General features: G+C 37.5%; 1 protein-coding gene across 1 annotated transcript; it reads left to right on the top strand.

The window, feature by feature from the left end:
• Nucleotides 1-4332: 4332 nt before the first annotated feature.
• On the top strand, nucleotides 4333-22790 carry GPI (glucose-6-phosphate isomerase; the record flags this gene model as incomplete). The annotated part of the gene is made up of 17 exons (XM_010162461.1): nucleotides 4333-4498; nucleotides 5395-5463; nucleotides 8292-8411; nucleotides 10465-10548; nucleotides 10637-10783; nucleotides 12536-12607; nucleotides 13660-13704; nucleotides 14554-14607; nucleotides 15553-15613; nucleotides 17289-17332; nucleotides 17512-17664; nucleotides 18026-18155; nucleotides 18536-18612; nucleotides 19916-20044; nucleotides 20574-20649; nucleotides 20731-20797; nucleotides 22315-22790. Coding segments are annotated over 17 exons (1618 nt in total), but the record flags the coding sequence as incomplete, so codon positions are not given.
• Nucleotides 22791-24016: the final 1226 nt, after the last annotated feature.

Raw genomic sequence — 24016 nt, 5'->3', positions numbered from 1 at the left:
CGTGTGCTTAGTCATGATAAGCTCCGAGATAAGATGACGAGGAGCCGTCCATCCTTGTGCCCCTACCTGTCAGTAGGACGGCGGTGCCTGCCCCTGCCCTGAAATGGGGAACGGGGGGATATTGAGCAGGTCCAGCTCCCCCTTGCCTCATACTATACACGTTACAGAAAATGCATTGCAACATATTTTTTGCTAGAGGAGGAAGTAAGATGTGGAAGCATTACGGTAATGTTCAATGGTTTAATCCTGTAATGCAGGACTAATGTTTTCTGTACGCTGGAGACCGTGCTGAGGAGTCGTGTATGGTTACATTGTTGGACTACACCAGCAATCTGAAAGCTCTAATACTGTGTAGATGCATCCCTGACTTGAGTTTTAGAGTAAGTCTGGGTAATATAGATATAGTGAGCTTCTGTTCTTGAGTGTTGAGATAAGACCTGTTGCATGTAACAAGCTTTTCGTTAGCATCCTAGGTAAAGTGACTTTTCTTTCCTTTTGAGCTCATTAGATACTTCTTAAATTGTAACTAAACATTGCATATGAAGTCCTGCATACCCAGTACAGAGTTAAAATGTCACGTTCATTGATGGAACAGGTATGTGAGATTTTTGGAGTATTGACTTCATCTGGCTCTTTTAACAGGACTTTTCATACTGCTAAATAACTTTATTAATGTCATCTTATACAAATCTACCAGCTCTTCTTTCATGGAGCTGGTTCTGATTGCAGGTTTTCCTTACCTCCATTATATGTCAAGAGACTCAATTTGGTAACATCAAAGCTGAAGCAAACTAGCTAAATAAATCAAAAGGTATAATCAAGAGATTTCTTATAAGGTTCCTTCCTGAATGGCCTAAACACATACTCTTACTGGGGATAGCACTGCATCTTAATCTCATTGATTGTCACTGTAATATTATCCAAACTACTTTAACCATAAAATATACGCTCAAACAGTCTGTATTTAATTGCTCTTGTGAATGTGTAGTATACTTAGACTTTTTTGACTGTTGCACTGTCACTGTGTACAGTTAACCAAGGAGAATATATTTGACAGCTGTTTTTTCAGGCACAGATACTCATCTCTAACACGTTTTCTCCATGCTGAAACTAGTCAGTGTGTCTCCTAGGCTGTGTTTATCTGACTTTTTTATGAAACATTCTTTACCAGTTATCTGTTTCAAATAGCTGCCCAACTTAATGTCCTTTTGTGCTGCTCATTAGGATAGGAAGCAGTTGAAATGTTTTAAGATTACTTAATCTATTCTCTTAATCCTTTCTTTTCATTATTTCAGTCCTGTTTCCTGATAAACCTACATGTTCTGGACTACTAGGCGAACTTTCTCATAGCAAAATACAATTGCAGACTTGACAGCCAGGGTTAGTTTGACAGATCTGCTTGTATACTTCTTGCTGATTGCCATTTTATGAGCCAGATCAGCAGAATGATGGTAGTTAACATCTGTTGAAGCATGAGCAGTCTGGAAGTTTGGCCACAAGGTCTGCTCTCTGGTTTGCACCTCTCTCCTCATGTGAAATTAATCTTGAATACATTTTGGTTAGTTCTGCTAGGTATTATCATAAAATAATTTACTATCTCTCTTCCTTTAGAAGGAAAAGAGAAACCTATACCTATGTAAAAGTAATGCCTAATACTGGTTCTAGAAAAAATTCAGACTGCTGTGAATAACTTTTAATCTGAGTGTTTTATCTCTGAGTATAAGTATCTATTTAATGTTATTATAAGAGCCTTGCACTCACTGTATCCTACAGAATATAGATAGAAGATCCTTTCTTCATTTTGTCCTTTTTTTCTTCCTTAGAATTTGTGTATCTTATTTTCCTGTTTGGGAATGTAGTCAAACCTGTAGCATACCTTTGGCTTTCTTTGCCACCCAGATGTAAGGTCTGGTAGGAACAATGGGTGTTAACCACATGACTTTTTCAATAGAAAAACTCTACTAGTTTTGAAAGGCTTAGAACTGATATGATGCAGCCATTATAAAACTCAGCAGGTGATAGATGCCTGGATGCTGATTAAGGTACAAAGTGATGCAAAGAGGAAGTGCGAGATACAAAGCACTGGTGTTATACTCCTGCTAGCTGGCTTGTCCATTATGAAGGATCACAAAGAGCCTCCAATCTAAATGGAAAACATTCCCTCACCAGGGAATCCATGTGTAAATAATACATTTAGGGATTGCATACAGCTTCTTTGGTTTGTGTTTAGATGGGAGACAAAATTCTGAGATGCTGCAGGTGACCTTCCAGTTAAGGGCTGCATCACTTAAATGTGGATGTGGCTTACGTGACAAGTCTCCTGTTCCGCCTGGGTAGCGCTACCATTAGCTGCTGCATTGCAGAATGGGTAGTGTAGCAAAATGCAACTGAGCTGCAGGGTTTTGGGCTTCTGTTAAATAAAGGGTGTATCTCTTGGTGTAAGGGTTTAAGATAAGGTTACATTGCATGCTGTGTGTTCCACCTTGTGTGCAGGGAAGTTAGATCTGGTAGCCATTGCTTACTTTTTTGCATGAAATGTCTTGGGATGCAGTCTTTCTGCAGTTTCTTCAAATGAGCTGTGATTTGAATCCCTTCAAAATTTCATGTGACACTTTATCTTTAGGTCTAGTGAGATTGGTTTTTATTCATACAGGTAAAATAACAATGAATGGTAGAAGTAAGGCATATGTCAGCTAAACATAAGTTGAAAGATTGTAAGGATTTCATGTTTGTGGTGTCAAACACTGGGAAATGCTTATCTTTCTATATTAAATTGTAGTATGAGAATTTTGAGTTCTACTTCTCTAAACTGAAGAAGTATTAGTATACTAATGGCCTTGCTGTACCATTGGTAAAATGTGTTCAGATCTGAGACCTATCTGTAAATAAACTGCAAATCTCAAATAGGAAGACTTGTAGGATTTGTTCTTATCTTAATTTTATACTGTATCAGTAAATAGGAAATTTGGCAGGTGAGAGGTAACAGTCCTTCCTTAGCTAGCTGTATTCCAGCCATCTTTGTGCTGGATGGTCAGGGTTTCAGGATTACTGTTTTCAGCTCACTGAAGAGAAGGGTGTTTAATGGTATTGATACTGTTTTTTCCTTACTTACCTCATGTTCTCACCTGTAAAGGAAACACTTTTCTAAGATTGTGCTTGAAGACACCTTTCTTTCCTTATTCAGTATCTCTTCTTTTTTAAGACCAGAAAAAGGACATGTTTTCTCAAGTTAATGAAACCAACTGTCTAGACCTTGCTAATTATTACTGTTTATTGCAAGTTCAGCTCCATTCTTCCTTTGCAGAATCTTGCCTGCTCTGTCATATTACATCTTGTTTGGAATAGCAATTATGCCATGGTTTGTCCATGTGAAGTCTCTGGTATACGTGGTCACTAAAATAACAGTGCATATTTCTGTGCTCAAGTATTGGGAAAGAAAAAGCAGGGGAGATAATGAACAACGTGGAAACATCGAGAGTTTAGATGCGTGCAATTTCCTGTGGCTTGTGTGTGTGGAGCAAAAGTGTGAGTAAGATATAAAAGGCCTTCTGTGCTTTTATAGAAGGCCTAGTGAATTACTTATAGGACTTTGATTCTTCAGTTTAGAGTAAATGTGTATATTTGGCTGTAATTCAAAGAAGAAATGGGTAGAAAGCTGTGCTGTAAGGGACTAGAGGGAATGTAGAACTTCTCACATAGGTACAAGGCTAGTAAATACGAAGGACCTCACTTGATTTTTGTTGGGCTACCATTTCTGTGTTTCATCTCAGATGTAAAACTAAAAGTGGTTGTATTTAGAAATGCTAGTTCTAGCTTTCAGGTGTTGGTTAGTTAAATAATTTGGAGACTTCCACTGAGTCAGTGAGGACAGTGAGAGTACTCCATGCACAAATGGGGTTTAACTCTGCATAGTAGTTGACAGATGTTGCTGTACATGAAGTTGTGCAGATTTTTAAATTAGGCTTGTTCAAGTCTCCATATAAGACTGATACTATTTATTGAAAGGACCTGTAGGAAGACAGTTTAATTTTTTATCAGCAAAATAATGTGTGAAGCTTTTTATCTGTGATATATTAGGAAAAAGCTAATTATTGCTAGGGAATGCTAGTGACTCAGTATGTAAATTGTCCAACTGTGTGTTAAATTTACTTCATTGTATTTGGACTTTCACAAGCAGAAATTGGACACTGTAACTTATCTTGTTGAAAACCATGGTCTTCAGTTAAAACAACCTACTAATAAGTCATTTTATGAAACTTGGTGGGGCAAATTGGTCCCTCAGATCATCTTTACTAAATATAATGAGAATTCCAATTCTTTTGTAATCTGTAGGGGAGTTATGATTGTCTTGCTTAGAATAGTCAGTCTTCAGGAATGTGCAGTTGAACAACTTGCTTGTTTTGACAGCTTGACTCTGAATACTGATCATGGGGATATCTTACTGGATTATTCGAAGAACCTTGTTACAGAAGAAGTGATGAAAATGCTGATGGAACTGGTAACTCTTTAAAATGTTACATTAATAAACCAAGTAGTTTTTTAATTAACTTTTATTTGCATCTGATCATTCTAGCATTGCTTATATACATTTAGCTGCAAATTTGAGACATTGTCAAAGCTAAAGGCATCTCTTCACAAATCTTGGCACTGTTCAAAGTCTTTGTTGTCCTTTAGCCCCAAGGTACGTGGCCATTTTTCAGTGCACAGATCTGTTTCTCGTGCTTAGTGAAAAGACTTCTGTCTGTGTAACAGACCAGTGGCATATGGGACTGTTATTGAGGTCTGCAGCAAAATGAGATGCATATAAAGTTGTAAGAGAAGATGATGCCTTCTATACCTACAATTGAAACAATACTTCATGCAGTCTTAGTTTTGAGATTCACTTGCAATTGGATGTATTTTAAGAAGTTTGTCATGAACTTCAGTTTAGCAGGGTGTCCATATTTACAACCTTTCCTTAACTATTGGTTCAGCTAAAGGCTTTGACCACACAGGATATAGAATTTTAGAAAGGGAAGAACTAGCAAAAATAGCCATAGCAAAATTAGTTTTGCTACTTTTCAGTTTAAAAAAAGACACTCCAAGCTGGTACAAAGAATCATTAATGAAAAGATGAAACTGAGTAATTAAGATGGATTCATTGCATCTTGGTCATTCAGCACATGTTACTGTGTAACCTCTTAAGGAAATAAACAAGCTACATACAAATACTTGCTTTAAAATAAGAGAATCAATTTTTAAGCTGGAATCTAGTGGGTCTTTTAATCTAATATAATAATTTTTGTTTCACTGTCTTATGTGGTAAATGTTCACACTCTTTAATGTAGCTGAACCTTTGTAGTGCATGCTGACTTCTTACTATTTATAAGAGTAATCTATTTTTACATTTCTCAGGCAAAGTCAAGGGGTGTGGAAAGTGCCAGAGAGCGCATGTTCAGTGGAGAGAAGATCAACTTCACTGAGGTAAGGCTATTTCTGTCTGTGGTTCTTTCCCCTCAGTTGTGCCTACATGGGTGTTCATACATCTGTATAAGGGAAGTCTTGAAAATACTTACTCTGAAATGCTGAGTGGATGTAATGTTGGCTTCACTACGTACATGAGAAATTTTTACACCTCTGACAAAAAACCTGAAGAAAATGTCTATGAATAAAGCTATTAAATCCTCACTTCAACACTTTATCTTTTTTTAAGATTTTGGTGTTTGTTTTTTATCTTCCCTCTTTTGTAGAGAGGAAGATGAGTTAGATTTTGCAAAGGGCATGGAGCAGAGTATTGCATTCCAGGTTTCCCTTACATGCTTTTACCGAGTGTCAGTGTTCATAAAGCTTAGTAAACTGCCTATGAATTTTTAGTGAGGGTTGTGTAAGACTTCCTGCTTTGGGTTGTTGATGCTACTTATCTTTGGGTATGTTTAACAGTAGAGACTATAAACAACTTCGGGGAAATTAACCACCCATTTCAGTAAGAGGATGAGTATCTTCTTTTTGTAGATCTGAAGATTAAAATTATGGTTGAATCTTCACTAAAATATACAGAAAACCAACTGTACCTTTTTTCTGAAATAAAAAAAGGATGGAACAGTGTAGTGTGATCTATTAGTCTGCCTTAAAGGCTATTTAGTATGTTTGAGGTAAATTCATAGAAATTGGTATTTTCTTTGACTTGGTTATTGACCAGTTTAGCTGTTGCACAGGCTGTTTGCTTAAAATAACTCGGTAGTTGGACATTGTATTGTTTGTGAATCCTGCATGTTTGTAAAAAGGCACAGACAGAAATAGATAAAGCTTCACTGGAGAAATGGTTCCTCGTCCTTCTGTATTAATATCTTCAATTCACAGATGCAGTTCTAGCTGGTGAAAAAAGGAAGTAAGAAAAGAGGGTAATAAGCCTTAAATCTGCCTGGAGAATTGGTTTCTTAGATACTGCCTCTCACTAGCCTCCTGTAACACTTTATTACAAGGTTAGCCCATCTCTGACAATATATTAGAGTTACTCTTCATTGTCTATGTCAGACCAAATGTAGCAGCTGAAATCTTCTCAGAAGGATGGAATTTTCACATAAAGCACTTAAACGCAATATTAAACTGATATGTTTGGCTTCTGCTGCTAGCTCCCTATTTTGCTACTCTCTTGATAGGGCAACCATATGTAGCAATTACCTGCATGATGAGTCTAGAAACAGCTTTTTCACTATCAGGCTGTTTCTCATTTGCAGTCAGAAGTTGACTTAGAATTAGATTTGGCTTGTTAATTTTTTTCTGTTTGTATAGAATAGTAAATCAAGTTGTTCTGTTTCTGGAATATGAGCATGTGGACAATGTGAAACTGTCATGAGACCATAAAAACAGCATGACTGAATAAACCTAGAGCAGTAAGGCAGAAGGGAGCTACTTAATGGCAAGAACTGACTTGTCCACTACTCTTGTTCTGATTTAGAACATTTTTTAGCTATTTATCTCAGGTATTTAAGACTTCCCTATATTTGGTGCTCAGGCATTGGCTGCATGATGTGTGTTTATGTGGAAATTCTTTATAGTGCACCCAAGCATGTCATTGCCAGGTGTTTGTCCCAGATGAGTTAAAACATGCAGCTTGATATGGCACAAAGACAGTGTATTACAAGGTAATTTGTATCTGGCCACTCATTAAGGGGACAGTCTTCATTGCCCACATGGTATTTAGAAAATGCTTCTATTTAACAGAAGAAGTCAGGTCAAATATGACTGCTTCTTTTAAGACAAAGCTTCCTTCAAACCTGATAGTGAGCAGTATTTGCCAAATACCATTCCATGGCTGAGTGTTGCAAAAAAAATTGCCCCTGTTCACCCCAGATTTAAGTGGGTACACTGTGATAATTAGCAACTGAAAGAGCTCTTTCGTATTCCAAGTCAGTAACCACAAACTCAATGATTTTTTGAATTAGCATTTGGTATTTAAATCATAACTTGGCAGTTCATATTGTCTGTGTTGTCTTTGTCTCACAATGCCTCTCATTGTAGTGAGGAACAATGAGGTAGAGCAGACTAATTTTTTAATTTGTTCATTAGTATTGACTAACTCCTTCATTCTAGTTTAAAGCTGTTAAGCTCCTGAACAGGCAAATCACAGGCCAGATTTCAGTGCTTTGACTTGTGTATAACTGAAAAATTAATATAATATGGTGCATACTAACATTTTTTTCTTGTAACACAACTAACACCTACATATCTGGTGTGCAGGTATTCAGGGAACATTTAACTGTAGGCAGTGGATAGAATAATGTGGCTCTTGTGTTCTTTTTTGTTGGATTTTTGAATACATATTTGTCTCTTTGTATATGAATTTGACTACTTGGAAAATACCAAAGAAAATAACTGGCTGCTTGTTATAAGTGATTTTAAGTATCATTATTAACAGAAAACAGTTTTGTCCTTGTATACCTGAAGCATGGTAGAATAGAGATCACTGAGTACTGAATATTGCTGAATTCTGAACCTCAATTATTAAATGCTTTTTAAGGGATTTTGAGCTTTCTTTTCAAAGTAAACAAATAAGCTGTTTGTTTACTTTTCATGTTGTGTGCTTTTGTAAGCCCTCTGCACTGATTCTGTGAAGTGAGAGGATGATTTAGGTGGCTGATGATGAGTGAGTGTGTGTATATATGCATACACAAATTACTGCTCTACTAGTTCTGGTTATTGTCAAGGATTTTTTAAGTCTTGAAGATGGTACTACCTTCTGGGTGAGGCACGTGAGGCCCCTTGGTATATTTTGGACATAGCTTCATCAGTTTTTTCCCTTCTTGTTTCAGAACCGAGCTGTGCTTCATATTGCTCTGAGGAATCGTTCCAATTTGCCGATACTTGTAGATGGGAAGGATGTTGTTCCAGAAGTGAACAAAGTGTTGGACAAAATGAAACACTTCTGCCAGGTATAAAATACTACCATACTTATTTTTCATATATTTGTTCAATACCCAGACAGGTTCTTACATGTGTATTGTGGAGCATTGATTATAGACTGGTTCACATGAATTATTGTGCCCTTGTTTGAGGCTTGTAATAGTTCTGACTCAGGCATGGAGTTGGAGCTGATTTTAGTATGATTCACTCCTCTCTCTGTTCCCAGTTAGGTTTTTCTTTAATGAGCTCTCTAGCCCTTGTTCTTTTATCAGTAATCTTGCATTTACTTCAGAAGTCTTGCAAATCATTAAGTACAATTCAAGTATTACCTTATTTCTTCTTGCTAATTTTTCAACTACTTGACTCTATCAAGTAGAAACTGCCTCTTAAAATTTGTGTAAAATCAGGAGAGAGGTAGAAGCTCCAAGCTCACTTGCAATTTGATTATGCTCTACTTAAATAGTTTCTTAAAGATCTTCTGGTTTTAGGTCAGATTCCTTTGTGATTCTATTCTGTTTGCAGCTTTAGCAACATGAAAGGTTTTTTGTTCCCAAATTAAACAAAGCAGTTAACCATTATCTTCAAATATCATCAATTGTTTGATTCTGTACATCTTCAAAATGTAGGCATCTGTCAGATTAGTCAAGGAAATGCTCTGAAGAACTTCATAGAGCATTCTAACCAAGTCAGATTTGCATGATAAAGCTAATCAGTAAAAGCTTACTGAATAGTTTCAGTGCATTTTAAACCTAGCTGTGAGCAACGGGACCTGCTCTGGTCTTATGCAGGTGGTAGTGGCTGGTGTCACTGCCAACTATTAGTTGTTAACCTACACAGAATGAGCCTGGATTATGTCCAGTTCCTAATGGATAAGTGCCAATATCTAACACTAATTGATCTGAATTTGGTTGTTTCTTCAGATCACGTAAGAATTAAATGGCCACAGAAATTCAATGGTTTGTTTTCCACTGTAGAGTCTTTAGCTAATGAAGATTTTGGTAGTGCAGAACAAGAGTTTTTGCTGGTGCCACCCTCTTTATTGTTAGATGGTTTCAATCCTCAGAGCCTGTGAATATCGCTTGCCATGCAGATGTATCTTCTCTGTAAAATAAAAATGTTAAGCAGTTCCTTTGGAAAGATTAACAAAGATGCTTGTTTCAATTGATTCACTTAAGCAGATGGGACTTTAAAACTATGGGAGCATCACCTACAGGCTACAGGAATGCTGTATACTAAAAATGGATTTTCTGTTTGGAAACACAAAAAGCTTTAACTTAAACATCTCTAGGGAAGGAGAGCAACTATCAGCATAAACAGATGATTTCTTGTAAAAAAACCAAACAAACAAAAACCAAACTGCTTTAGAATTGGGATGCATGTGTAGAAGTGTGCATGGTACTAGAAAGATTCCTTTTGTGACTGGAACAAATTTAATGCATAGGCAGTATATGATGGACAAAATTCAATGCAGTGTTTTGATATTACTTAGTGATGATTGTATTTTTTGTAAGAACTCTCAGTAACTGTTAAAACAGCAAGAATAGAGCAGAAACCTGTACTATGTGCTGTTAAGTTGAAGCCCAGAAATAAATCTTAATGCAAAACATACATGGAATAGAAAAGCTCTTTGAATGTTTGGTTTGCCGATAAATCTCTATCTCCATGGCTTTATTCATATTTTAGAATAATGTCTTTGAGTTCAGTTAGCAAATTTGCTTCTAATTAAAGACACTTAAAGAACCTCTGCAGGTTCAAATATTTGTTCCAAATGTTTAATGCTCAAGATTTTTCAATTTAGCTTGATTTCTCTTGCCTTTGCCAACACTGTTGTAAATGCTATAGCAGTCCACAAGGAGAGTTTTAAATAGATTTCTAACACTTAATGAAGTGTCATCTTAGACATACCAAATGTCTAACTAAGAACATAGCTTTGAGTGTAGACTTTAAAGTCTAGAAGCTTGAAAGTTGTCTTTGGAGACTTTCTAGAGCAATGCCTAAAAACACAACCTACTTCCAGTGTTAGAATTGCTAACTTCAGTGTAAGTACAAAGTAGTCATTGCAGTATATTTTTTTTGCCACAGAGAGTCCGTAGTGGTGAATGGAAAGGCTACACTGGAAAGGCAATCACTGATGTGGTCAATATTGGGATTGGTGGCTCTGACTTGGTAAGCTCCTGACTTCTGTACATCTTCCACATCTTTTGTGTGTACATGCTTGCAGTGAAGATAAAACTTAATCATTGCTTTTATCCAGGGCCCTCTGATGGTAACTGAAGCCCTGAAACCATATTCCAAGGGAGGTCCTCGTGTTTGGTTTGTATCCAACATTGATGGTACTCATATAGCCAAAACCCTGGCTGAGCTTAAACCAGACACTACACTCTTCATCATTGCATCAAAGGTATGTCTGATACAAGCACTGTGGTGTGACTTTCTCTAGCTGTAAAGGATTCAGTCAGAATAGAGATCTGTCCACAGGAAGATGTAGATCAGGGCCTTCTAGTGCAGCCTATTTCTAAACAGGCCTGTTGTGATTCATCATGAACTTGTAGTACAAGCTTATGTTGCTACTGAAGTACTTGAGGATCGAGAAGTCAAGTGCTGAAAATTATGCAACTAAACAGTAAGACACATGAACAGTTTCATATTGTCTAGGGTGTGTTTCTCAGTCAACATAAGTTTAAGCTTTATTCACAGAAGTTTATTTTACTGTATTTCTCTGTGGGTGGAATGTAAGATCCTGTGTAGTTATTTATTTGAAATTCAAGATATTGTCTCATTCCTTACTTTTATTTAAGGTTACTTTTGGTCCTTCATCTTAAGTACAGCATTATTTGTAAAGTGTTCTGGTTTTTTGCATTAACGATTGCATGTGGTTTGGGAATCTTCATTCTGTTTTAGGGTGGTAACAAGATATCTTCACTGAAATAACTTAAATGCTGAATTCTTTGAGCACTATAGATACTAAGCTTCTTGACTTAAACTACTAAAGATAGTCTGCTGGTAGTTTATAAGATGACACTTGTTTCTCAATACAAACTTAATAGCTGCCTTTTTCCTCTTGGCCTGCTAATAACTTATTCTGTAAATGTAATTGCTAGCTGCTATCTTACTTTGAGGAATGCTTCTGTCTCGGCAGAGGAAGCTGATGAAGACAAAACTTCTAGTTATGTAACTTGGTTTGCCTTCATTTGTAAAGCACAGTAGGACTTCTTTGCTGTGAGACAAATGAACATGTGTGTTATGCTGGCCATGCTCTACGGTGGTGCTCATTATCTTGTCTTGGCAATACTGCAGCTGAGCAACAACTTATGGAATAATAAGGAAACTTCACAAAGTAATACTAATGGTCACTTTGAATAATTGAGTTCAAGGATCACGGTTCAAAGACTTAGAAGACTGCAGAACTGAAAGAGTAACACTTCAATTTCTCTTTGCCAGACTGTAGTTAGATAATTGGATATATTTGGAAGAGGATGAATGGCATTTTTTTGTTTCCCATCACAGGCTTGTGTTTCATAATGAAATATTTCTGGAGATGGATGAGAGTAGGTTGAATCCAGTGTTCAGCCTTAAAGCTAAATTTTGATGGTTGAGTAAATCAGAATGGCTGTAGATATTTGCAAACCTGCATGACTGAACTTCTGTATACACTTCATGAAGCAGGAAAATGTTTTCCTCTAATCAGCAAAAGAAAATTATGGCAAGAGTCTCAGCAGAAATGAGTATTCCTACGTGAAAAAGTAGGAATTGAAGAGCAAGAGGGCAATCCAGCTAGATTTATCCTGGTTTGATGCTCAATTAGTTCTTTTTTAGTTGAATGGTAGAACTTCATATTTGGTGAAAGACTAAAGTAGAAAACTTTAGTCTCAAGATTTTGCATAACAGTTCAGGGGAGGGAAGGTAGGAAATGGAGAGTCATTACTCCAGTTCCAGATATATGCTAGTTTAAAACTAGATAGGTAAATCTAGCAACACTAGTCTTTACTGGGTTCACAAGCTTACTTTTTTGATGAAATCTGGCAGTAGCTGTCTTTTCAGAACATCTAGAAGCACTCTGCTCTGATTATTTGGAACATATGTTTTAAAAGCCTGAACTTGTTTCAGCTTTAAGTACAGTGTTTTACATACTTCCTTGTTTTCTGATGTGCAGACTTTCACCACCCAAGAAACTATCACCAATGCAGAAACGGCCAAAGAGTGGTTCTTACATGCTGCTAATGATGTAAGTCTGATATGTTTAGGTTATGTAACAGAATGCAACAGCTTTTTGTTGTGCAGTTTCTCCCTGGTCATTCTGTGTGCTTTGGAGCAGAGCCAATAGCTGCCCAAACATAAGCTGTAAATGTTGTACATAAAACATCTCAGTGCTTCGTGGTTAGTGACAAGCTGTTATGTCTGACCAAAGTGATAAACCCACCAGTTTTTCATTATAAATGGTTGTCATGCATTGTTCCTCCCAAATTCTGCCCGTTAAGTAATAGAGTGCAGTGTTTGCCTTAGAGTTGGCTAATAATTTGGTGGAACCACTGATATGGAGATACAAGAATATGGTGCCTGTGTGGCATTACTGTCCAATTCTTCACAAATCTTTAAGAACTAGAAGTGAATCTATGGTTAGAGTGATATACTGACATTTCTATGGCAGATGGCTGTGCTAGGAATAGAAACCTTGTATTTGGCTCACTGTCTCCTGTTTCTAACCTTTTAAAGAAAAAAGCAGATACTGCCTGCTCAGGTAATTAAGATGGTCTTTAACCTGTTCCAGTCAGGGTAGCTATACTTAGTTTGAAAGCTGGCCTTTGAAATTCCTTGTTACACTACTGTTGCATACAACTCATCTTTGTTCACCAGAACACTTACTGAAAGATCAAAGTCTAAATCTGAAGCTTGGGATTTATCACTAGTTCCAGTTTTCTTCATCTTTTGACTGTAGGTGGAAGGGTAGTGCATGTACTACCAACTCCATCTGCTCCAAAGTGGTGGTAGTGATGTTCCAAACTGATAACGTGCCATTAAGGAAACAGTGTGCTGCTCAAAGTAGTGACTGCTTCCATAGGCATTTATGAGAATATTAACAGAGTGTTATCTTCAGACAGGCATGCTGCCAAATCCCACATTGAATGTGCGTAAGGTGATTTCAGGTTGATAATGTGAAAATAACTGATGATAGTCAACAGTATTTTGTTTAAATGTAAATGATAGCAGGTCAGCTTTATGACCAGAAATAAAAATAATTAGTGTTCCAGATCTAACAATCTGTTTGTTTTTATTAAGCCCTCAGCTGTGGCCAAGCATTTTGTGGCCTTGTCTACCAATGGTGTAAGTATAACAAATCTATTTTATTTTTTCTATATACCTTTAAGACGGCCTCACTTTAAAAACCAGTAAGGAAACCTATCTTTTAAGACACCATGATTGAATACCAATTGTTAGCCTTTTTCTTGAAAGGAAGCATATTTTTTTCTACTGAAAATAACTGAACCACTTCTATAGTAATGAACTGTAGCAAGATGGGGCCTTTGTTATAGATTTGTGCTTTTTCTGCTAGAGCTTTAAATCTGAAATAATGATCTCTTACACTTGAAACAACTGTCATGTTATTTGAGTGTTACCTGTAGTTGCTTAAGTGTGTGTGAATACAGTTATGTAAACAAACTTTATTCTCCTAGACTGCTCAAGTAAGTGCTGAAGTGATACAGTTTGTGTGAATAATCTGTAGCATATGGTGAGCGTAATGTACCCTGATGTTGTGTTTCATGCAAAAGTATGAAATAGAAAGACCAATAGCAATTAAAAAAAGACTCTGCAATGATTCAGAAGCTGTCAGGTGCTGTGGTCTGAAGTTCTTTTCTTCCATTCTGGTTCTGTTAAATGTAAACTGAATGTCAGTCCAACTCCTAACTATATTACCACTTAAATTGATCAGAAAGTGAGTGTATATTACTGATTTTATTTGAGACTACTGAATAGGGATGGTGTTCTCTAGAAATGAAGGTATACTTTTTTCTGATGGATGCTATTTATTTTTAAAATAGAGGATGTAGTTGAGGAATTGTGTACCAAATCGGTACCAAATAATAGTTACCACACTTGTGTTCTGTATTTGCTAGACATAAAGCTTTTTAAGAATGTTGGTTTTACTTACAATGTTCTTTTTTTTTATTCTAGCCTAAAGTTAAAGACTTTGGAATTGATCCAGAGAACATGTTTGAGTTTTGGGATGTAAGTAAATGTTTAATGTGTGGTAGATGTTAACTGTTAGAATAATCTAACTTGTTTCAGAAAATGCTAACTAGATGTCAGGAAACAGCCAAAACACTTAAATTCTAGTAGTTGTATTCTCTGTACTGAAACATTTGAAAACTCATAACTAAAGGCAAATTGAGAATGTCAGGCAAGCAAGAGTCTTGTTTCTTGGCCATTCCGTTAAAATCCTGCAGTCAAAGGTCTTAGTAGGAGCCTTCTATATTCTTGGCTGTCTAATCAGCTGTTGGGTAACTGGAGATACAAGTCTTAGCTTATTCCTCTGGGTAAGTAGTTATTATAAGCTGTGACATTTGACTGTTGGGGTCTACTGTATATAGTCTAGGCTTACAAAGGTCAAACTTCAGAAGCAGGAGCCTAATTTGATATTTCATAGCAGATGCATATTTTAAGTATACTGCCTGTAGTCTTGGCCCTTATACTTAATTAGAAACAGGTTGGTTTATGTCTCATTGACTATGTGCCTGACAATTTATAAACATCAGCTTTAAAATCTAGTTTATCTAGAGTATTACCTTTCCCTAGATAGTGTCATAATCTTGCTGAAGCAGGCTTTGCCTATAGAGGAGTGACCTTAGGAAGGCAGTTAATACAAGCTGCACATCTAGTATTTGGAAGTGAACTGGAATCATCAAGGGATCTGCTTCAACAGATGTTATATAAATCAGACAAGTGGGATAACTTTAAAGTCTCAAAATTCATACTTAAGGATTCATTAGGGAGCTACTGTAAGGTGCATGTTCCCCTGACCATGCCATATAATGTGTAGTGAATTACCTCCTGGAAGAATACTGATTTTGTTGAAAGTAGTCTAAACACATGCTGCTATTTCCTAATAGTTTGAATAAGTTTGAATTTAAAAGCCTTGCACCTCTCCTGTCTAAACCGATCTCTTGTTTTCAGTGGGTTGGTGGTCGCTACTCTCTGTGGTCTGCCATTGGTCTCTCCATTGCTCTGCACATTGGTAGGTATTCCTATGATATAACCATGCCAAGAATTAATGTTTGCTTCAGGAATATAACTATGGAATGCATTAACAACAGTGGATTGTGGATCAGATTTGGGGAAAATATTATTTTATGTAACCTACTGTGAATGGTTGGATGTTTGTGCTAAAGGCCAATCTAATGCAATGGAAATGTGGATATTTTAGTACTGTAAATGCAGTTTTGGAAATTACCCATACCTAGGTACAAATAGTCAAACTGCATCTCTTTAGTCACTTGCATAGCCACAAGTGCCTGGTTTATGTGAAGCCATGTCAGTGAAAGTTAGACCTTGCAACCGATATTCTTAAACCTATTGAAGAGTAGGGTGTTTAGTTTCTGTGAGTACATACACACTAAACATCAAAGTCCTATGTCTCCTGTTCTGCATGTGGGCTCTGTTTAGTATTGTTGAGTTTCCTTCTCCCATTACTTCCTTTTGCCCACAGTACTTGTTCTAGGCTATAGGGCCTGATGATACAGGAATGCTGTTTCTATCTGCAGTTGATTGTGGAGCAAACATAGACCATCTAAATTGTTCGCCACCTACTTGTATTATGGGATAGCATTAGCATTTCTGATGCAAGTCTCAAATGCAGGTGGAGAGTACACAGTGAATGTGGAAGAGCTCTAAGAACTGCTGTTTTGTGGTGAGCAGTCTGTTCAGCTGCCTTGTATTTGTTCTCTCATTGCTTTTTTTCAGATATTTAAAGTCTGAAACCATAATGTCATTTATTTTTCTAAGTAAAAGCAAGAACTCCCTTAGACTGAGAAAGAAGAAAAACATTGGCTTTGGTGTTCTTGCAGTGATGTGAATAGGAGATGTCATGTGTAGAAAAACCTGTGTGAATTGCAAAATAAACTTAAGTCAGGCACTTACTGTTTTGTCTGCAATGAACTGTTCATCCCTGCTGTCAGACAGATCTGGTGCTGACTGCTGACATGCACTTGTTGCTTTTAACATACTTCATCTCCCAAAGATAGCTTCTGATTGTAGGTAGAGCTGCTGCTTTGATTACTGAACATTTCACCTTTGTTTTTTCCATGTACGAATCAGGATTTCTGGCTTTGCAGGAAAGGATGGTATTAGTTAAACTATTCATTAGTGAAAATGAATGGTGATTTAAATACCCTAATCATAGAGCAAAGAAAAAATAAGCAAATTGTTGAGAGAACATGGAAGGGGAGGAAAGCTTTTTCTTTGGGAAGACCTTATGCCAGTTGTTTTTCCTCAGGCCAACAGAGAAATCCCTGCTGTACTAGCCTTGCCCTGTTTTTTTGAGGATGTCTCTCCCCCTGTGGCTGTGAAGTGACTAAGTGTTCAAACTTGCTGAAAACTCTGTAGCCTTTAATACAGAGCCTGGTTTTAATGCCTCTGTTTTCCTTCCAGTTCGTTATTGTGCCTGAATGGAGGTTTTAAGCAAAGGTTTTTGAAGTATGTTTCATGAAGTGGACTTGCTCTGAAATCCAGGCTTTAATCATAACTAAATATATCTGGCTTATGGGATGCAAATTTCAGGAGAAGCTAAAGTGCAACTTTAAACACAATTAGTAGTTGGGAGTTTTGCTGTCACAAGAAATCTCAACTGTTTTAAAATTATCTCTACAAGAAAAGTCAGGTTAAGTTGTAATAATAACCTTTTCCATTGTTAGGTTTTGACAACTTTGAGAGCCTGCTTGCAGGAGCCCACTGGATGGTGAGTGTGGGATGCTTATTTCAGATTTGCTCCTCTTAAGAGTAGTTAGTAAGATAATTGAAGGCAGCTTGGTTTCTGAAGTTCAGCTCTGCATCAAAACAACAATAAAAACAATTTAAAGCAATTGTCATTCCTCCCAACTCTTATCAGAAGTGTAATTCTTCTCCTTTGTCACATAGGATAATCACTTCCACACTGCCCCACTGGAGAAGAACATGCCTGTTCTGTTGGCTATGCTAGGGGTCTGGTACATAAACTGCTATGGATGTGAGACCCACGCCCTTCTGCCCTACGACCAATACATGCACCGCTTTGCTGCCTACTTCCAACAGGTAAGGCTCAGGCAGAGTAAAGGGTTAAGAGGCAAATACCTCGATATGCTTCTGTCCTGATTCTGGAACCTGAATGCACATTTCTAGGTTAAAATTGCAATCACTTCAATTCATGTAGTCAAGGGCCTAAGGAGACTGGTGCCTAGGTTGATACCAGCTTATTTGCTCAGTTAATTTAAAGAATTTTTTCCCTCCCCGTCCAACCTCCATTATCTTGGCGTCTGTAAATTAAGCAGCTATATCCCTGATATTTATGAAATTTCTATAAACAAACAACCCTCACTATAGTTGATGTATGGAAGCTTATATTGATACTATGTGGTTCTGCAAGAAAGGTGATACTGCCCTTCCCTTCTTTTAGGGTGATATGGAATCTAATGGCAAATACATTACCAAGAAAGGCTCTCGTGTGGACTACAGTACTGGCCCTATTGTGTGGGGAGAGCCTGGCACCAATGGGCAGCATGCTTTTTACCAGCTCATTCATCAAGGTAAACTGAAACTATTCAATACCTTGTTTTGGAATTAAATTCTGAATGGCTACAAAGCTGGAAGAGCCTTCAGAATTGACACTGGTTTGGAGCTTGGGCTCTTCTCTAACCTAGCATCACGTTGCTGTGGTGCTCTTAGTGACTTTAGAAGGCTACAAGGTGCAAGTTTTAACTCTACAATAAGGAGGGTCAACTTAATCTGAAAATACTGAACTGTATTGTTATTTCCCCCTCCTGTTATTTTAAAAAAAGCTTTTTTTTTTTTTAAAAAAAAAAAAGTAGCTGAGTCTTCCAGTAACTCTGACAATGGAGTGAGAATTGAAGGTTTTCTATTGCAGGGTTATTAAAGTGTATTTTCTGTATCCTGTATTTTCTTACAGGAACTCGCATGATTCCCTGTGACTTTCTGATCCCAGTCCAGACCCAGCATCCAATCAGAAATGGTTTGCATCACAAGGTAATTAGTTCTTTGTCAGGGCACCCATATTTTCTTGTGGCTAAATGCATTGAAACATATTCAGTGTTGCAATGTGCAAGACTTCTAAATGTCCACTTGAAACTAGTCACATAGGCTTTGTGAACATTCATGATAAGTTTGAAAATCTAAATTATAATACATATTATCTGAAATAGTCATATTTTTTTTTCTTGAAAAAACTGCAACCACAGTTCTTGAGGCAGATCAGTGGTGGCCTATTGAGACAGGAAAGAGTTGAGCAATTAAGTATTTGGAGATAAAATTCCTTGTAGGAATTTAAGAAGTGTAATTCTTGCAGAGTAAGAAGCAGATGCTGTGAAAACTTCCTCAGAGATGCTGTTGCAAGTGTTAAACTCTAGGACAAAATTTAGTGAGTATGCTAGCATGGCTAGAGTGATAGCCTTCTACACATAGATATTTCTTTTAACCAGTCCAGTTTTTTTAGTTTAATGTATCATCCAACTGAGGGTTTTCAATGAACTGTATCTAACAATTTTTTAAGTTTCATAGGTGGAAACATGTCCAGGACTACTACTTATTGCATATTCCAGAAGAAGCATGTTCCCTCACTAAATTTCAGTCTTGTCATGATTTCAGTTTATAAGTGCATCTTCAATTGTGTATTAGTAATTGTTTTGTCAAGTAATGCCAAGTACAGGTAAAAGTTTTGGAAGGTGACTTTGTATAAGAGGAGAAAAGGTTTCATTCAACTGTAGGTATAATAAGAGTTTATTTTCAATGTAACTGGTAGGACAAAACCACATGAATTTGCAAGCTAACATTAGGCAGGGAATAGGAAACTAAAAACATCTTCTGTGTTGGTAGGGATTGGTATATGGTGTGATGTGGGGATTTTCTTATGGAGCGAGTACATTTTTAGTTGGTTACCTTTGACTCATCTTTGCATCTGGCTTACTGTGCATATGGTGTAGCTTGGGCTGAAAGTACAGACTACACTGGGTGAAAGGAGTGTGTGAAATCCTGGCTCCTTTCTTCATCCTGGGAGGCCTGCTGTCAGTTTCAGCAGGGGCAGGATTCTGCAGAACAGTCCTGGTTGTCTTTGGATACATGCACTGTTAATAGTAATCAAGTCTCCTGTCACTTAGAGGTAAAAAGCAATAGTGGGCATTATACAGTTTAAAACTACTGCACACTTAACTGCCATAGTGTTAAAAACAAGAGTTAACTCTGGACTAGGTCTTGGTCTAGCTTCAAACCCTAGGTATACCTTTTCTAGCTAAGGAAACAGTTTTGAGTTGATGTTTTTATTTCTACCTGCTAGATTCTTTTGGCCAACTTCCTTGCTCAGACTGAGGCCTTGATGAAAGGAAAGACTGCTGATGAAGCTCGTAAAGAACTTCAAGCTGCAGGACTCAGTGGAGATGCTCTAGAGAAGCTTCTTCCCCATAAGGTAATCAATCAGGTTTTGTCACTTGACAGTTTTTGTCTAGTTGGATACTGCGGCGGTGAGGGCGCTGTGATGTTCTGCCTGATGGAGTTTGCTAATGGGGCAGTGCCCTCCGGTGGCTGTTGCGTGCTACTGTCGCGACAGCCGTGAAGGTTGTGTTACAGGTTCTACCTTGGCAGGTCTAGTGGAGCAGTCCGTGAATGGCACTCTTGTTAAAGCACGCTGATTTGGAAGCCCTCTGAGGTATTTCAGAAAAGATGAGCTATCTCATCACTGCCCCTGGGATGCCAACTTGTATTTTACTTCTTCCTGTAGCCCATAGTAGCCAGTAATGGTGCTTTGGAGGTAATATTTTACCATTGTGTTTTATTGCAAACATTAAAATGATACAATTTTATGGTTGAAGTTGTTAGTCTTCAGAGCTTTCAGGATTTTATATTTGCTGCTAATACAAATAATCCAGTGTGGGCTGCAAGTTTCTAGTGTGAGTTTTACAACATACTAGCTAACAATATAACTCTTGTTTTGAAAGGTCTTTGAGGGAAATCGACCAACCAATTCCATCATGTTTACAAAACTCAACCCATTCACTTTGGGAGCCATCATTGGTAAGTAAATAGATCTCTCTCTGAATGCTTATTAAGGCTTTCTGATAAAGCCTATTGATAAGTATCTTTTTCTGCTTGTAGCCATGTATGAGCACAAGATATTTGTTCAAGGAGTTGTCTGGGATATTAACAGTTATGACCAGTGGGGGTAAGTCTCCTTATTCTAATTCTTGTATACTAATTGACTGTGGTATTCCCTAATCTCTCATGACTTAGAGAAAAGACAATGGAAAAAAGTGTTATATTTAGAGCAGATGTCTACAGGATAGTTTTAAATGAAAACAGATTTTCTGGGGATAAGTCGCCATGTATCCTTGTTCAGTCATGTGTAATGACTTCTAGATACAACTTTAGTTAAGGACCTGTGTTTAGTTTGGTTAAAAACATACTATGGATGCAGAAAAGAAGCAGTAATAATGAGTAAAATAGTCAAGTGGGCTGAACATATGCTCTGAGAATTAGAATGGGAAAATAATTTCCTTTATAGAAGGGGGGAAAATAATTTACCTCTAGAAACATTTAGTAGGCAGTTTGAATGTCATCTGTTAAGCAAAAGACTAAGCACCTCTTAATTTTCCTATACTGGAGAGGCAAGAACATTCTTGGCAGGTATCTTCATACATAGGAGTCCTAGGTCTAATGCAGGGCTGTGTCTGTGACCAAGATTCATGGTAGAGCTCTGTGGAGAACAGCTCTGAGGAGTCTGTCACTTTGAAAAATTGAAGACTTAAGAGCTAATCAGATTATTTTAAATTTGTATTAATAGTAATTGTACAACATACTATGTAAAGATTTATGCAGGAGAAAGAGGGACTGGGAAATGAAAAATATTTTTTTCAGGTGAAACCTGCCTATGCTGTGAGGGGTTATTTGGAAGAGAGAGTTTGCTCCACAGACCTGAAATAGCAGCTTGCACTAAGCTCTCCTCTTAAAGGCTGGAGGATTGGTCTGTCTTTGTATATGTTTTTAGAGCTATGCTACCACAGCAAGTTCTTTGACTAAAACAGTGTAGTAGAAGCTGAAAATTGAAGACTGTCTAATAAAAGTTTTTGTCTGAAATCAGGAGTGGGATAGGAATAATTACGTCAAAATCTAGAATAGCATCCAACACTACCTATGGAATGTGAGGCTGCTGTAAAACTAGCCTAGTTTCATGCAGCTGTTGGGACAGCTTAGGTTCCTGCCCTGTTTGTGGCTGTAACTCCTGGATAGCATGCTGTGGTGTTGGGGAAGGCTTCCAGGCCTGCAACTCAGCTGTTGTTTATTGTCTTAGTGCTACAGATCAGTGTTCTGAGTGATGTCATATTCAGCAATGAACAAGCAAGTTGAATGCATTCTGCATTGGGGCAGGCTGTGTAACACAAATGAACACTGAAGGGGAAAGGACTCTTAACTTAAAACAAAACTTTCTCTTTTTAGACATCCTGTAATTTGAGAGCTGTCTGTTCAGCTAAGCAGCTGTGAGAACTCCAGTTTTTCTGTCAGTGGCACTGAGCTGAGTAATACTAACTTTGTCAGTAACTTGTGAAGGGAAGAACATTCATTATGGTGTTCACTGTCAAGTTACTTTTTACTGGCACCTATTTTTAACATCAATGGCTTATAGTAAATACTGTAAGTTGTTAGCACTGATGTTTTTTCTTTCTTCTCCTTTTATAAATGCAGAGTTGAACTTGGAAAACAACTTGCCAAGAAAATTGAGCCTGAACTGGAGTCAGATGCTCCAGTGACATCTCATGATAGCTCAACAAATGGGCTCATCAATTTCATCAAAAAACACAGAGCCTGAAATGAAAGATTTGGAGGACATCGACAATCTAACCACCGAACACCCAAATCTGTTGTAGTTGTGCTTTTTTAGCCACTTCTAAAAGAAAAAAAAATAGCACTTTACAGATGTAGCTTCTTCACTTGTTGCAGTTAATCTTGTTGCGTCAAGTGTTACAAATGAAAACTAGTTTTGTGAAACCCAGAGATTGTATAGTTGCTTTCTATTTTTGTTGCTGTTAACCTGTAAAGTGCAGTTGGTATGTTCCTCAGTTCTTATCCCTCAACTTCCTTAAAGATGATCACATACTGATAATAGAAAATAAAAGGTATGATGGATGAGTAAAACTTCTTCACTGTATCTTTAAAGTGCAGACCCAGTAACATTTGCCTCACTGAATGTAAAGCCCTCTGAAGCCAAGTAACTTCTTTTTGGACTGGTTCTGCTATAAGCTGGAAACTAGAAAGTGTTCAAAGAATCAAATCTACAGCTGTAGATTGATCAGGTGCATGGCTTGATGCATTTGAGCAAGATGGAGATTTTTTTGTTGTTGTTTCAATCCTACTATGAAAAGGAAAGTTGACTACTGTTTGGTAAAAGATCTCTATTGATTTCTCCATAAGCTCTGGAAACCCTAAGGGGTCAGCTTCCTACAAAGGAAGAAGGTTCCTGGAGTGACAGTGGTATCTTAATTTTCCAGTTTTCAAGAGTTTGTGAAGCATAAGCTTGTGGAATCACTTGCATAAGAAATGTATTTTTTGGTGTTCTCCAGAGGCAGTTTCTCTCCCTTCTTAAATTAACATCACTGTTCCAACAGAAAAAAAGTTAATAGAGAACAACTTAAGTATTTGTAAACAAGTTGCTTGTATCTTCTTTCATTCTCTACCACTGTTAACCCTCTCTGCTAGCAGACTAGCATGCTATGGCTGTTGTTCTGTAACACCTTTAATAAAGGTAAGACAAGCATCGAAAGGAGAAATAAGATGTTAACTGTAGTTCTCATATCCTGAACTCTCCATGGCAAAGGCTACTGTGGCTGCAAAGTCTGAGCTTGTACCTCTTGTGGCATGTTTGCACAGAGTCATTGTCAGGATGTAAAGCTTGATCTCATTGACATGGCAAACTAACAACTTCATAGTGCTTGGCAATCTGGCTGCATGGATCCGAGTTGTTAAAGTGCTTAGATGTTTTGCTCATGATCAGCTTTATAAAGAAATTTCTCCATATAAAGCATGATCTCAAAGAGAAAACCCACTGGAGGGGGGCAACATATTTTCATGTGAGGCTTTCAGCCTTTCATCCAGCTGTATAAAAGGATGTGCTAAAGCCCAGGTTCATCCTCTTGCTGTAGAGGTAGGTGTGAGGGGAGATGTTTTTGTGTAGGTGCCTGTCATGATTGGAGCAGTAATTTGTGAGCCCTGGGCTTTAGGAAAGCCTGTTGTTTTGTATCTGTGCTGTTGTTTCACATTTTTTGTTCCTCACTTCTAAATTAGACAAACTTTTATTGGAGAAGAAAGGGAGCAGTTGTATTCTCTAACTCTTTGGTTACTGTTTCCAAAGCTTTTTCGTTTCTTACTGAGGGTTTACTGATGGGAGCTC

Source organism: Antrostomus carolinensis, unplaced genomic scaffold, assembly GCF_000700745.2.
Source record: "Antrostomus carolinensis isolate BGI_N321 unplaced genomic scaffold, ASM70074v2 scaffold50762, whole genome shotgun sequence".
Lineage (NCBI taxonomy): Eukaryota > Metazoa > Chordata > Aves > Caprimulgiformes > Caprimulgidae > Antrostomus > Antrostomus carolinensis.
Note: the sequence above shows the minus strand (reverse complement) of the source record. Positions and strands in the feature narration are given on the sequence as shown.